This window comes from Phaethon aethereus, assembly GCF_964289735.1.
Source record: "Phaethon aethereus genome assembly, chromosome: 9".
NCBI classification, from domain to species: domain Eukaryota; kingdom Metazoa; phylum Chordata; class Aves; order Phaethontiformes; family Phaethontidae; genus Phaethon; species Phaethon aethereus.
In genome coordinates this window covers 9,643,865-9,660,521 of record NC_138585.1, presented here as the reverse complement: position 1 = coordinate 9,660,521, position 16,657 = coordinate 9,643,865, and the positions used below count along the sequence as shown (strand labels likewise).

General features: G+C 36.4%; 1 protein-coding gene across 2 annotated transcripts in view; it reads left to right on the top strand.

The window, feature by feature from the left end:
• Positions 1-16,657, top strand: part of CUL3 (cullin 3) — a gene marked incomplete at its 5' end in the record, with an annotated part of 56,899 nt that overhangs the window by 21,747 nt on the left and 18,495 nt on the right. For both annotated transcript variants that reach the window (XM_082003706.1, XM_082003705.1), the window contains 5 exons: positions 5,749-5,862; positions 11,477-11,637; positions 12,766-12,880; positions 14,181-14,409; positions 16,021-16,166. In XM_082003706.1, the coding sequence (XP_081859832.1) occupies positions 5,749-5,862; positions 11,477-11,637; positions 12,766-12,880; positions 14,181-14,409; positions 16,021-16,166 (765 nt within the window). The remainder of the gene's footprint in view (positions 1-5,748; positions 5,863-11,476; positions 11,638-12,765; positions 12,881-14,180; positions 14,410-16,020; positions 16,167-16,657) is intronic.

Genomic DNA, 16,657 nt, shown 5'->3' with positions numbered 1-16,657 from the left:
TTTTAAACCAAAAGGCTAACTACTGAGTTTTAGTAGTTAAATGCTGTAAAGTTAAAGGCTAATTTATTCAAATGTCTGATGATGCCCTCCTAAACACTAAATAATCCCAGTAAAAAAAAAAAAAGTTCTGCACAATAAAGAAAACTTCTGTGGGCTCAAATCTATTCCTTGTCCTTTCTGGTGGTTTGCTTAAGCATGTTATGTTGAGGCAGTTATAGATGGAAGTCTGGAAAAAAATAATGCATTGTTTATTAAGAATAGGATGAGTTCTATAACAGCATCTCATGATGGTGCCATTAGTACTTGTAAGATAGGTAAAAGAAGGTTTTGTTAGACCTCACACTTTATGTAACAGAAATTTTAGGGGAATCTTGTGTTTTCAGTGTCTTTCCAAGAGCAGTTCTCTGTTAAACTGTTAAGTAGCTAATTAACATAAATGCTTTTGTCACAAGTATTCGTCAACTTCTATTCAGGGTATAAATGGTGGATGCTAGTATTTAAAGAGGGGGATTTTGCCCATTGAAATGTTGTTCATGAAATCTGTTAACTTTTATCAAAATGAAATTAATTTAGTAAAGGACTACACCCGACTCTTCTGAAGAGCCAAAACCAAATTCTCAATTTCTAGAATCCTTGAAACAGAATTGCCATTTGCTTCCCACATCTGCTGTTTGTCTTTCTACAAAAAACAGTTACATTCCTGTAGTATTCCAGTCATGCTGGTTAATTAAAAATACATGAAGAGACGAGGTAGAGGCAATGTATTTGTTCAGATGTTTTTACAAATAGTTTTCGAGTTTGGTAAGTGAAAGTTGGGGTGTTTTTTTGGTGTGGCACAGTTAAGAGATATATTTATGCTTTAGGCTTAGTTAATTGCTAGATTGAAGTTGTGCTTTCTCAGCATTTTTATTAGAAGCCAAACATGTTAGAGAAGAAAATTATTTAACTTCTCAACAAAAAAAGTGTTGTCTTTACAGCCTGCTTAATTACACATAAAATGATAGGTACAGACACAATCAATACAAGATACAAGCATGTAAGCAAGTTACTATAAAGTATGCTTGGTTTTGAACTTGCAGACCTTAATGGCTTGTAGTTCCAGTCACCAGGTTCTGGCTGCTTGATGAAACCAATAGTAAGCCAGGTAGCTTACTCTACATCGTTGACAGGAGTCAGCTGTCTTGAACTACCTTGTTTTTACTACAGGGTAAGGACATGCTAAAACTTGTCTTTGTGTATTGACATCATTATTAAAGTATAGCACATGTATAATTAAAATTAAAAATACCCTTGACTAAAAAGTACTGAAAGCTTTCATCTTAATTCATGTATTTCATTCTCGTGCATCTGGTTCTTCATTGATTTCTCCTTTTCTTGTCCTTCAGCAACCTTTTAGCTTGAAGTGGATGCTCTTCCTTCGCACTTCTTGATCCTAGTCTGTTACTTCTTCACACAAATGTTGTAGAAGTGTTTTTAAAAAACAAACACTCAAATCTTAGTTTACAGCTCTCTAAACCATTTGCTGATAAGCAACATTATTTGTGTTAGAATAAAAAAACCCTGTAAGTTAAAAAGTTTTCAGGATAATATTTTTAAAGTTCCCTTCACTTTTATGAACACTTCATAGTGTAGTGAAATCTAAACCCATGACATGTCAATGTATCATATAAATTCTGTAAATTGTGTGTGTGTGACAAAGGAATTGATTGATTTGTTGGCCAAGCGCAATACAGTTTTGTTGGTTTTTCTGTGTAATGTATGTCAGAGATTGAGATGTAAAGGACTGTCCTAAACTTAAATGGGCTGAAATGTGCTCGTTTGGGGAGATACTAGAGCATTGCTGAAAAAGAAGAGATGCTTGGGGTATTCTCATGTCCTATAAGATTTCTTCATTTTTACCAAACATTTCTGTTGCTCTCTGTCACTGGCATGCAAGAATGACTTACAACATAGTGGTCTGTGCTGATACAGCTGGTGGAGTTCGGTAGCAATGGTGCATGCTATTTCAGAATAATAATAAAAGCTGACATGCAAGAAAGCTTTCAGTAAGGGGGGCACAGGGCCAGTCACTGGCAGTGTTGTTAAGTGCAGAAGGAATTGTATGGAGTGCTGGTGCAGAAGGTTTGGGGTGAAGGAAGCGTGTCTACTCTGGGGCATATAAAGGTATGTCTAGGATCCTTGGCAAGCTCTAAAATTTGCTGTTGTGGTGTCACAGAGGGAAGGTAGGAATCTCCTATAGGGAGTTTGATATTATTTCCATAACATCTCTGAAATAGGGAGGAATGACATGAGTTGTGTAGGAGACAAATTGATTTGTGAGTATCAGGGTGTACTGCAAGTCTGACTGACAATGGATGAAGTGTTACCTGCCTTTACCTTTCCTTAGTGATGTTTTAAGATGATCTTGTGCAAGTCTGCAATTATACAGAGTGGCAAAAGGATCTGACGGAATTGCTGAAAGGTAATTGCAATGCAAAATCATCAATATTCTTCAGTGTGTTTTTTCTTTCAGCAAAAGGATAGCAGCTGCAGGGGTGAACAGACACTTCTGTTAAAGTCATAGTTAATCTGTTAACTTAGTTGGAACTCATAAGATTTTAGAATACTGTCTTTTGGACTACTTGGACTTTTGTAGAAGATGAGGAAACTCTGTAATAGGAGTTCTGAGACCTTGAGGCCTCAGTTCAGAAAGTGCTGTTTTATACTGCTGTTCCCCGCATAAGGTTCTGGCTGTCCTTAGAGTAGTGGAAATTACATAATTGATCTATTAGTGCTGCTGTGTCAGGCCAGGCACTGCAAGAGAGAAAATACTAGGCCATAAGTCTACTTTGTGTACACTTGATAGAGAGTTACTTAAAGGTGTTGAAAGTTTATGCCAACAAACTATTCTTAAGAGATTGACAGGGGAGGCTGCTCTATTTCCTTAAGAGCTATATCCAGTATAAGATACAAGTGAGCCTGAAATTTTATACAAGATTGCATCCTTGCAAATAGGAGAAGACCTTACGTAGATTATGAAGCTGCTAATTTATTTTTGAGACTGTATATGGACAGTCCTATTTAAGATGGATATGCCAGCTAACTAACTGCAAAGATTGGTGTAGAAATCACTACAAACTCAGGTCATTGAAAGTAACAGTCTACCTTTGGAATTGAAATCTTCTTAAGGCTTTAGAAGAGTAGCAGCTTTTTCTCTGAAGGCCTGCCATCTCTATAGAAGAGTGTGGATATCCAGGTTTTTTCAGTACAAGTCGTTTATTCTACCAAAGTGGTTTGATTCTGCTACCTTTGCATGGCTAAGATGTTTTATGCATTTGTCCTGGTTTCCACTGGGATAGAGTTAATTTTCTTCCTGATAGCTGATACAGTGCTGTGTTTTGGACTTAGGATGAAAAAAATGTTGATAACACACTGATGTTTTTAGTTGTTGCTAAGCAGTCAAGGACTTTTCAGCTTCCTGTGCTTTGGCCTGCCAGTGAGAAGGTGGGGGGTGCACGGGGAGCTGGGAGAGGACTCAGCCAGGACAGCTGACCCAAACTAGCTGCTGGGTTAAACCACAGCAGCATTATAGTAGTTTTCCTGTAATATCACTGTATTCATGGCCCATACAAGGAATGTGTTCAATGCTTATTAACTAGGCAGCTGTTGTAAGCAATAATTTGGTTGGGTTTTGTAGCAACTAAAAGAACTCCCCATACCTGTCTGCAGCTTAAAATAAAGCTAGGAGAAGGTCATAGAGAAGATTCACAGGGAGGCTCTTCGAGTAGTTTTGTTGTACAGCATCCATTCCTGGATGTAAAACACCTTTCCAGAAAGGCACATGGCATACTGTATGAGGCAGAGGTGCCACAGATCTGAGTGTTCCCATGTCTGCTTGGAAGCAAATTGTCATTGCTACCTGGGGGCAAGCACCCCCTTTTGCTACCAGTTGGAGGTGATTTGGCTCTGGCTGGCCTAGTAGGGTTATTGTGATGGATGTGTGTAATTATAAAGGCACGCTGCCACTGTGTTTTTTAAAAAAATGAAAATAAAAAAAACTTTGATCCTTGAAGAGTTCTGTGATGGCCTCTTACACTTGGGTAAAACGGATCAGTCCCTACCCTGGTTATCTGTGCTTGTAAACTAATCATGCTTTTAGTTTTGCTTTGGTAAATTTTACTAGTATCGGTGATCAACATTTTCCGATGTTTTCCATATTGACTAAAGAAGTGAAAGGAAAGCAACCATGTCATGTTTCTTTCTCTTGTTCTGGGAGATTCTGCATACTCTTGTAAGTATGGCTGGTGAAGTTTTTAATGCATCTTTACATTTTAGCTAAAAGCTACATAGATTGGATGACAACAGGGCATGCACTGGGAGACTAAAGGGTAAATCAATATCAGAAAGAATAAGGCAGCTAAGTAGTGCTGGTTGTGACTTTCATAACTGCGTATCATGTTTTCCAAAAGCAAGGAGAGGAAGCCTTGCTAAGATGTGGGGAGTAGGTGTTTGAAGATCTTATAAAGCTTTGAACAACCTGCAAGCATACCTACATTACCTAGATTCAATAATAAGGTGAATATTATGGGGATAATTTTCCACATCTTCTCGAGAAGAGACCATTGTGTTCATATGATATGCCATGCTATGTTTCTGGTTTGCTTATCTAAGTTTATGGAGTATATATAGTAGTGTGGCAGACAATGTTTTGTTTTGCTGGTTTTGCCTAATAACTTCATAAAACTTCAATGACAGAATAAAGTCTGTCAGGTGGTTGCATCCGATCGTGGAGCTGCTTGTGGCTGGTTGTCATATGTGGTTTGTTTTCCTGTTTGAATTCTCAATACTGAAATTCTCAAATTTATACTATCACACAAGTATAAATGCAAAACTATAAATGTAAAAATACATTCTGTTCAGTTACAACAGAGGGCAAAATGTATTCTGCATGTTATGTCAAAAGTCAATTCACACGTTAACTCTGGAAAAGTTTTTTTACATTTCTTCAGGTTTCTTTTACATGAGTTCAAAGCTTTAGCACTGTAGTACATGCCTACTGCATGAAAATCAAAATATGAAACTGGATGTTCTTTTTTGTTGTTAAGGAGTAGTAGTGTCAAAAAGAAATAAAGCCTGACATTGATGGGGCAAATGAATCAACTAGCAAATACATTCGTAATAATGATGACTTTCTTTTGTTCTCCAGAGAATTGTTGGCGATTACGGACTATTAGTATAAGAGTTTGGTCTTTACCAAGTGATTGTTTCCTTTCAGAACTGTTGTTTGTTGTAACTTTTATCTCGGCATGTCTTTCTAAATGTCATCATGGCAAATTTTCCACCTGTATTTGTTCCCATTTGTAATATTTACCGGTACTACCCAATATTCTGAAATTACTTGTGAATAGTAAAGTTAGCATTAGTTGAAACACTATAGCATAGGAGTGTAAACCTTTGAGGAGAGAGTTGTAAAAAAAAAAAAAAATTTAACATTTGAGATTTCAGGTATTCCTTTGAAATGTAATGTCCATGTTTGATGTTTTTTGTGCTTGTTTTTAACCTGATTTTTCTTACTTGTGGGAAGTAATTTTTCCACAGAAGTGAAATACAAGGTAAGGATGGTCAGCACCCAGGAAAAGCAAGAACTAGTTTGTAATGTTCAAGTTCACAGAGGAGCAAGAATTTTTTTTAAGCAAAGCTTGATAAGATTTAAATGATGCAGGACAAACTGACTTGCATTTATGACAACAGGTTTTTTTTTTGCTTCAGGTGCGAGAAGATGTGTTAAACTCCTTGAATAACAACTTTCTACAAACATTAAACCAAGCATGGAATGATCATCAAACGGCGATGGTGATGATTAGAGACATTCTGATGTATATGGTGGGTATTCTGCTTTTTCACACACTTAACTTCATGCAGTAAGTTGTCTTTTGACAAATGTAAACAAATGAGCTGGAGGGGGTCTGAATAAGGCGTGCTTACCAGTCGTCTTCCCAAGATGACTGTTACTTGTTTGAACTCCCTACGTGCATACAAGACCAATATTACAGGTGTGTGGCAAATTATAATTGGATTCTTCTTTCAGGTTCTCTCTATCACTTGAAAAATGTGTCTGAAAAAATGGTTGAATTTTGCAATTCTTAAAATATAAGCGAGTCAGACCCATACTGGCAGGTTATAGATGTTGCTTGTATGTTTTAGTTCACATAGTGGTGGTTTCTTACTGTGGAAAGCATGATGGTGTAAAGGATCCTCAAACCTCCAGTGTGGCTGCTGCTTTTTAAACTTAAGAGGATAACTTTGCTTAGTCTCTGTCCTTGAATGTTAAATTCAGTTTGAATCTTTTGCTGCTCACACAGAGCTCGGGAACAAGATTAAGCAGTGGACATAAATGACAATATGATCTTTGGTTGCATGGTTGTAATTTTAAAAGAAAGAAGAGCATTCCTTAGCTGATAGCTAACGGAAAAAGTCTTTTTTGAAGAAGCCTTACATTTTTGTGTCTGGATTGTGTTATGCTTTAGGTAGTTGGTATATGTTTAACTTGAGAAGGAAAAGTAGTATGTGTTGAGAGACTGTGTTTTTTGTGTGGGGTTTTTTTTCCAAAATACCGTAATGAAGATAGTACTTTATGCAGTATTAGACAGTGAAGGATAGATAATGGTAGCTCTTGGGCTTTGGTTGCTGGGGGCAGGGGGGTGTGTGTCAAAAAAGACGATTAACTGAGATTGTACTCTATCTGCTGAACAACTGGAGTTAATATCTTGTAGCTGTTAAAGATATCATGCAATTAAATTGAGCCTGTTTGTATTAGCTGTGAAGAAATCCTACTTGGTTACTAAGCTATTAAAAGTTAAAGAATTTGTACTAGTTACTGTAGTCACATAGCTAGCTTAATTTTTTATTATTTTTTAAAATGGATTTACTGGCTTTTGTGTTGTGAGGTTTTTTGGGTTTTGTTGGGAGAAGACCACATAGCTAAAGATAGAGGACTGGAGAAAAAGCCTTCAGTGACACTTGGTGATCTATGTATCTTACCTTGCCAAGAGGAAGATTGAGAGATTATTTTGAAGATGTACTATCTTCCCTACAGGAAATCCTGGAATCTCTAATCTGTTTTTTATAAAATAAGGATTGATGTGTTCTTTTACGATGTTGAGTCTGAATGAAATGTAGTTTTATGATAATATGCTTATTTAGAAGTTGTTTTTACCTTTTTATTCAAGCATAGCTAATATAACTTACATAAAAATATTTTTCTTTAAAAAACTAAACACTGTATAAATTCGGTCACCAGGCATTGTTAATTGATATGCTTGTGTTCCACCAGGAGAAGTATATACAATTATAATTTGTTTATAAATAAAGGATAACTCAGTTCTCCTCCTCCTTATTTTGTAGGCCATCCCAATTACTTACCCATCAGTTTCAGGAAATGTACGTATTGGTACCCAACGAGCCACAGTCTGATGTCAGTGAAAGTAAAACATTTAACATCCTCTTGAATTCTTGCTTCATCAAAATGATTGTACATCTTAAACTGAACTATGTATGTTTTAATGCCATGTTTGTTTTCCAGCTTATTTTCACCCTTTGGCTCCCATATAATCTAAGCAAAAACCACCACGTCTCCAACCTACCTTAATCTCTTTCCTCTGTTTAATTTTGCCACTTCTAAAATAAAAAATAAAATAGGGTTTTTTTTTTTAATAAAGGTATATATTTTGTGCAATGGGGTTTGCACACTGTTATGATACTTAGTCACTAGGATACTTGCCGTTTGAGGTTTATGGCAGGATTTCATTTTATGTGCAGAACCTCTTCCACAAGACACTCTGTAAAGCTTGCCTTATAGTTGCATTTTTAAAAAGTGCATTATCTTGTCTCTTGTGTCGTGGTGCTGTCTGGTAAAAGTCTGCTTGGTTTCATGTCTGTTGTATAATGTAGTTCTGGTGTGAGGTTTTGCAACCTGGAATTGCACAAGAAAGGCAAATGTAACTTCTTAAGAACTCCAATTTCCACAATTGAATTTCAAGTTTACGTAGTTCCACTGTATTTTGTACTATATGTGCACTAGCTCTCCTCCTTTTATTTTACATGTTCAGGCTACAGTAATCAGTGCCAGAATAGATGCGATACTCCGTAAATTCATGGTGCTGTCTGCAACAAGCAGTGAGGCACTGAAGCAGTGAAGTCATGTCCTAAGTAGCATCTTCACTAAGTCAAGTCATGTTCAAGTAGTGATATAATGCATTTGGTCATATCTGAAATTCAGTCTCTTATGCCTGCAGTGTAGATAAGCTTCCCTACAATAGTTTTTATTTAGCTACTGTATGTAACCGTAGCAGTGGAGGTGCAGTGGTTGGGCCTTCTCTTCAAGTTATGTAAGTGTGAGCATTCTTGGAACGTCTTACGGAAACTGGGCTAAGCTGCATTCTGTGGTGTCGCTTCTTCACTACTTGTACTTGCTAAATTTAAAGCCATTTCAGGTATGCAAGCGCAGCAGTCACACCCCTGGCTGCATTATAGGTATATGGTAGTGCCAGTTAAACACTGTCAGAAGTGAACAATTACTTTTGCAAATGCTGCTGTGTATCTTGCAGAGGGCAGAGCATTCCCTTCTCATCTGTGTGGTGCACGAAGCTGGTGTCTTGATTTAGGTCAGCACTGACAGATCAGCAGTGTGAGCTTTGGCCTCGGGGCATATGACTGTCATTGTTCATGGCTTACACACGAGGTAGTAGGGAGAAATGTTGTTTTTATTTTCAGAACTAGGATCCAAGACACTTGCTATATATATACACACAACGGTGTCTGAAGGCTACATCATCCAGGTAGTGCATCCATGTGGAGATGGGCAAAATGTGGCTGGTGATATTTTATAGTAGGTAACTTGCTTTAGTTGAGATCAGAATTATTCTGCAGTTTAAGCAGCATTGTAGTTGATGGATAATTGCTGTCTGAAACTCCACCTTTGTCTCCTGAGAGTTGCTCTTACTTTTCAAGCACCTGCTGCTTCTCCCCGTGGGAAGTGATTGCTGTTCAGTAGCATGTAGCCTTGTCAGTCAAACCTGTTCCCAAACGGGGCTTCCTCTCTCCAACATTATTTTCTTTTAAGTTGGGAGAGCTTCCAGTAAACAGTGAAAGGAATCGGGTACCAAGGGTAAGCAAATCAGCAGTATCAGAAACATTAATGCTGCTACTGTAATTTGGGTATTTTAGAGTGGTCTGGCTTACTAAAGAGGCATTGCTGTTCCATTGAGAAGGGTTTCTAGTGCAGTTATTATTTCATTTCCTAATGGCAGTGTTCAGCATTGCCCCAACAGAAGCCATGCAGATGAGTCATGACCATGGCTTTAATCCATTTTGATACCCTGCTGCCTGTGCTTCAGAGGCCTAAATATTTTTTTGAAATAATTATATGTATTCTCTTCCCCTCCAGTTATATAGTATATTAGACACTACTTTTTAATTTTATCTTTCATATCTTTGAAAATGTATTTTAGGCTTGTCTTACTTTAGTATCACATTTACTTCTATTCTTCATGCAAGTGTGTAAATTAGGGAGTGAAATAAAGAAGCCTGTTCCTACGTAACAGAAAAAAAAAGTGATACAGTCCAAAGATCTAGACCACCATGTGTTGCTAAACAGACTTCATGAGACCAATTAGTAAACTTTTGGTTTGAGGCAGAACTGAGCTTGCTTCATGAGCCACAGAGTAGGCATATCTGACCTGTTCCCATCTTGGTTTTTCATTTAAATTAAGTGCTGCGTGTCTGAAGGGAGTAAGTGGGAAATCATTCATGAGTCATGGACCCCAGTGTTTTGGTTTCCTCTGGTCACCTGGTGGCAATTTTGCATATAATTAGTATATGAAAAATTTTGCCATGTAAATTCAGTTGCTAAAATACTAAAGGTGTCTGTGCCTACTGATTCTTTCTAATTGCGGATTTTATATAAACTTATAATTTTGTAGTCTTTTTTCCTATAGTCTGAAGCATGGGGGTTTTTTATAGTTTAGTTTTCTAGGTGTTTGAGTAACTTTACATTTCAATTCTGAGTGTGGCAAAGCACTTAAGATAACTGATTAAACCAGTGGAGAAGCTAATCTTTATACTCAAACACTGACCTTCATCCTTTATAGAATTTGATTATTTTTTTGTTTTGTTATAGCTATGTAAATTCTCAGAAAACCTTATCACAATCAGATTTGTGAGTGGGTGCAAAACTTAACTTTTTCTACTATCATCATCCTGAGGCTTAAATGGTAGTAAAGCAGTATTTTTAGTAATTACCCAAACTATAACATTAGAGGAATGGATTATGTCCTGACAGAAATTTAAAAAATAATCATTGCTTATCTCAGAAATAATTTGTAAAAACTGACAATTTTTCTATTCTTTATTGTTTTTTTAAATGGCCTTACCTGGTACAGCAGTACTGCATATGAAGTGAATACACTCATTTTCTGTCTGCTAGTAACTTTTATTAATAGACTTCCTTTTCTAGAGAGTTGATAAGTTGGGAGAGGGGAATAGAAAAAGGGAGACAAATTTTTTGAGCATTTCTGTGGTTAGCAGTAAGAACCTCCGGGTGCCTGCTGAGCAGTGTCTCAGTCAAATCTGTATGATGGTGTTTGGCTATATGGACTTGGAATACTGTTGGGAGGATCAGCCTTGATTTGTAAATATAGGTAGTATAGGGCTAGTGGATAGTTGGGGAGCTTGATCCTTCCTATAGACTGAGATTATGTAGGGAGATAGAACTTAAACCTATATTGAAGCATAAAAATTATTCTTTCTTCTCTTCCTCTTTTTCTTTTGGGCGTGTATGCGTATGTGCAATTTTAATGAAACATAAAAAGGTTTCAAGGTATTTGCTCAAGTCAAATGAAAGTGAATTTTTTGGGGGGAAGGGATTCCACAGAAGTCCTTACATACAATTTTGCAGTAGCAATCCGTAAATGTTTTGATCGTAACTATTCTCATTTTGACTTTACTTTTTCTTCTGTTCACATAATGATGCTATTTCAAGAAATTTCTGTCAATATTAAGGGGAAACTGCCTAGAAGGAGGAGTAGGAGAGTATCTGGGAGATGGGGAAAAATGAATTAATTTTTCTTAAAGAATGAGAAGGGGTGGATGGAGTGGGTTTGAGTAGATAAGTAAAATCTCTTTCAGATTGTACCATTAATTTTGTCAGTGTTTGGAGATTCCCCTACTCCCAAACTAAAAAGTGGCAAGGCTGTACATTTGTTCTAGCATGCTTTAGTCTTAAATGCTGTGCTTACACTCTTAAGCACAACTATGTAAATGAAGTTTTGGAAAATGGGACTGGTTTTGAATTTTGAGGGTATTCATAATCTGTGAAGAAAGTAGAGAAGATTTATTTGATTGTTTCTGTACAGTGCAAATATGACCACTTTCTTGCAATTTTGAATAGCATGGGTATACTGAATTTAAAATCATCTTGCTGTGTATGCCTTCATTGTAGGACCGTGTGTATGTGCAACAAAATAATGTGGAGAATGTCTACAATTTGGGCTTGATTATTTTTCGAGATCAAGTTGTACGCTATGGTTGTATTAGGGATCACCTGCGGCAAACTCTGCTGGATATGATTGCAAGAGAAAGGAAAGGAGAAGTTGTAGACAGGTAAGATGTTTGTGACTGCCTTGTTGTAAATAATACCTGTCAATTTTTGAGTGACTCAAGAACACGCACAAATACATCATTTCTTAAGGCCGCATTTCTGATCACAAGTAAAACTTTTCCATAATCCAGAATAACATATTTCTTTTTTCATTAAGGTTTAGCATAATGGCAAATGAGGAAGCTGATTAATATATTTTTTTAATGTTTATCTTGTGTTTTTTATTAAATTTTTTGTTAAATCTCTATTACTGCCTTGTGCCAGAGCATTTGGTTATAAAGTGGAGTTTTGACAATTCTCTGCCTCTTGCTACCCTGTATTTCCTCTGTACTGAGAGGTTGTTTAATTTTCTTGTACCTGGGTACACTGCAGATACTGCAACTGAAGTAACTTCAAATTCAAAAGCTTTCTTGTGTTTCTCCAGTTTCAGAGCAGCTGTTGGGTGTGGAGATATGTAAACTCCATGCTACTTTGGCTGCAGTTCTGTGACTGAGATTGTCCAACACACAATTTATGAAGAGAAAAATACTCCCTGGCAGCAGCTGTATATTGTCCCCTACTGCCAGAAAGTGGAATTTTTTCCTGGATGCGGTTCTTTTGTTTTCACATTTTATTGATGTGTTTCTGTGCCTAGCCAAATGCTTGACTTGCTGATATGTTTTCATTGGGTTTGGGGTTCTTTTTGTTGTTTGGGTTTTTTAAGGAAAAAACCCAACCAATCAGAAAGCCTAACCTTTGTACAGCAACTTCCATCTGTGCAGTTATTTTAAATTGCTCAATTCCAACCTACATGTGCAGTTTTCACTTTTCTTAGAAGTAGTATTTTTTGTTCTTGTATGTTGAAATACAGTCTTTATAGTTTTCCGAGTTAGAAGAACTTGAGACTGCTTCCCTATCACCGTATTTAAAACAGTTAATAAACATTGTCAGCTCCTTAATTTAGAGCAGAAACAAACAATCTTGCTCTTGTAATCTTCTTGAAAACCTGTCATGTAAGTCCATCCTAAATCTGTTTGGTACTTTTACTGTATTTTATTTAAGTTGATACTGTGTTCTAAGTTGTTATTCTGCTATGTACTCTGTCTTACAAGCATGTAGATTTCTCAAGTTGTTAACTTACTTTTTGGCAGAGGCGCAATAAGAAATGCTTGCCAGATGTTAATGATTCTAGGTCTTGAAGGAAGGTCAGTCTATGAAGAAGACTTTGAGGCTCCGTTTTTGGAGATGTCTGCAGAATTTTTTCAGGTACAGCAATGTTGTAATCATATTTGGAATGTTGTTATAACTGCTTGGAATTGTGAGAATTGGTGGTACTCTAAGTAATTGCTACTTCTTTGAATATGTCCATCTCCATTAAATGAAATTTTACTAACTTTGCAGAAAAAGTAACACAAGTTTTACAGAATTACCATAACTTGAATGTAATTTTGAGAGATGGGGGCTAATAGCCTGTAAAGTAATGATCATGCTAATCTTGTGCCTGTTTTGGGCTATTTCATGAAACTTAGTGGATCCCTGCGTTGCAGCCACAGTCTTTTTGAAATACCCGTAGCATGAGAGGTTCAAAGTGTTTCAGGCTGTGATTGGAGAGGGGAGACTACTTGTCAAGCTGCCTTTGAGGAAGCTTTGTTTCCTTCATGGTTTCTACATTTGTGAGTTATTTTTGTAATGAAGTGAACAGAGTCAAGGAATTAATTGTATCCAACTGGCTATCCAGTTGTTGACCAACCACTGAATAACATGTTTTAAATATTTCCTGAGTTTATTTGGGAGATAGTTTCAGGAAAAAAAAAAAACACTTGAGTGGTTGCTGGGTGCAATCATGCTCATCTATTGATGGAAACTGTAAAAGTATGCTAAAAGATATCTAGATAATTTGTTAGTCTCCCAATTCTTCGCAGGATTGACTGTCATATCCTCTGATCTGCAAACTTCTTTGAAAATCAGAAGCTTATGTTGCACAGCCTTTTAAAAGTCACTGCATTCTGTTTTTCATTGTTGCTACATAAAATTAAGAAAAATAATTACTTTCATTTAAGTTTTATCTCTTAGCTCTGCCTCAAAAAAAATCTTTCCTCCAAAAGACTATCCTGACTACTATGTAAAAACAGTTTGACATGAAGTAATGTCCTCAGCATTGTCACTAATGAGAATAATGAGAACTGTTGATTCTCACAACTCTCAAATATGCCATAAACTGGTATTCGCAAGGGATTTATGCCTCTTCTCATCCTTCTGGTTTCTTTGGACCTGTGGCTAAAACTGTAGTTGGTTACTGGAAACTAGGTTGGCTTAGGTTGTTTCAGTATGAAAAATACTATGTTCATATTGCATGTACCCCCTTACGTATGTAACACAATTAATGTAATAAAACCTTTATTTTGTGTTAAACATGTAAGTCAGTCTTGGGGGTATAATGATCTCATTTGTTGGATATGCTGCGTTTGATTTGAACTTGCGTATAAATGCTGATCTGAAATAACAAGTACGTTTCCTTTTTCCCCTTTAAAAAAAAGTCTAAAGTATTAATTTGTGTTAATCACAGATGGAAAGTCAGAAATTTTTAGCTGAAAACAGTGCTTCTGTATATATAAAGAAAGTAGAAGCTAGAATTAATGAAGAAATAGAACGGGTGATGCATTGTCTGGATAAATCAACAGAAGAACCAATTGTGAAAGTTGTTGAGAGGGAGCTTATTTCCAAGCATATGAAAACTATAGTGGAAATGGAGAACTCTGGGCTAGTTCATATGCTGAAAAATGGGAAGACAGAAGGTAAGACTGCATTGTATGGGAGACAGAAGTGCTTATGATACTGCTTACTGTTTTTAAACATCGGATAAGTCAAGCTTAATATTTGTGTTCCTGTGTAGTTGTAAAAACACTTTGGTGGCTCTGTTTTGCAAACATCTGAGACTATTGCTTCAGAGACTTTTAGAGGGCTCTTAAAACAGAGCCCATATGTATAACTTGTTTCTATTTAGTACCAGATACAGGTACTTTTTTTTGGTAAGCCAAGTATCTCTTAAGAAAAGTACAAGTCTATTGTGGTGGTCTTTGTTATCTGTTTTCCATCAGCCATTTTATTAATTTCATTCCTCTAGTATGTAGCTGTCAAAATGCATTGTCATTTTTTAAATAACAGGCAGTTACTTAAAAAGTGCTAGTGTAAATGACTGACTTAATAAAAGTATTGCAGGACCAATTCTTGCGAAGAGAGATGCTTTGCAGAAAAAAAGTTGGCTGTTTTTAAAGGATAAGAAACAGCTTATCAAAGTGGTTGAAAAAGAAGAGCTTGGCTTGATTTGGTTTTCCCTAATAGAGGTTAATGTGGGACAGAATGACTGAATGAAAGTTACTATGGAAAGAAATAGAACCTAAGTTTCTAAAGCAATGTAATGAAGAGAGTGATTGTAGTATCTTTATTTAGTGCCCACACTGAAGCTCTGAGAATGAGGAACAGACTTGCCACTTACATTAATGGCCTTTGTTCATTAAAGCAGCTTGACAGTTACTAGGTGATAGAGTGATGAAGTGAGCAAATTTCTTAGCTGTAAGAAAAGAGAATTACTGTACTGAAAAGGAAAGTGATGATACTATACTTACTGTTTTTTCTTTAATATCCAGTGAAGATAGCCTTCAGGCTGAGGGTACAAGGATATTGAAGGGTATTCATGAGATACAGGAATTAGTTAAACTTTTCTAGGCCTTGGTTTGATTTTGTTAAATACTAGAGAGGGAATACTTGCTGCACTGTGAAGATAAGATTTCACATAAATGTACAAGGATGGATTTCTCTTTTAGAAAGCCATGTTTAAGCTAAGTCACTTCTCGTGATTTTAGATGAAACAAAGTAGTGTAAAATTATATGTCTGACTTTTAGAATTTAATTCATATTTGTCTTATTTTTACCAGCTTTTGCTTTTCATACAGAAACAAGCATCTCCTAGTCTTGTCCTATTTACGTTAACTTAGATTTTTCTTATAACTTAATACTGTATTTGATTTTTTGGGATGATAATCTTGGAAGCTACATTCTTAAATACCACTGGAAAACATAGTCTTCCTGAAGCTTTAAGTGTACCATCCTTCAGCGCAAGCATCAATTTTTGCTGGCCTGGGGATCAGCAATATCAGAATCCATGCTATAGACAACCTACAATAATTGCATACAATCTTTGTTTTTAATTTTGTGGCTGCTGTGATCAGCTGCTTGTCGGGTAAAGGAAAGGGGACATCAGAAAATCCTAGTGCCTGAGTTGTTACGGGATGCTTTTTGTGGCTCAAGTGCCTGGACTCTTACTGTCGTCTTGCTATGAACTGAATGAGTTACAGAAGAATAGCAGGCAGAGGGTGCCCTGCATAATATCTCATTCTTCTTTCCAGATCTTGCTTGCATGTACAAGTTGTTTAGCCGTGTACCAAATGGTCTGAAGACAATGTGCGAGTGCATGAGCTCATACTTGAGAGAGCAAGGCAAAGCACTAGTTTCTGAAGAGGGAGAAGGAAAGAATCCAGTTGACTACATTCAGGTAGTTAAAATATTTAACTTCCTTTTTTTCTCTTTCCCACACTCCCCAGAGTAACAGTTAACTACATGATTGATAAGGTAAACCTTAATATCGATTCAAAAGGCATTATTACTATTATCATTATGAATATTATTATTAAGCTACATTTATAATTCTCTTTAAAATGTACATTTTCTCAATTTTCAGACATGTTTAGAACTCTGCTTTTACCCAAGTTGCTTGGAAAGTACATCCTCAGTTTTTGTGCTGTTGGTAGCTGCTTTTATTAAACAACATATTCAGACTAATTATCTAACTGCTGGGAACTTTTTGGGTTGTCCTGAATGATACTTGCCTCCAGAGTGAGTTGTATGTCTGCTGGCAAATAGCTTTATAAGTGTCTATTCTGTTTAATTTTATGTAATGTTAGCTATCAATGTTTACTGAGACAAAAATCACATGACAGTAAGATTAACTATGGCAAGATTAACTATGAGAGGTGAATGTGTTAT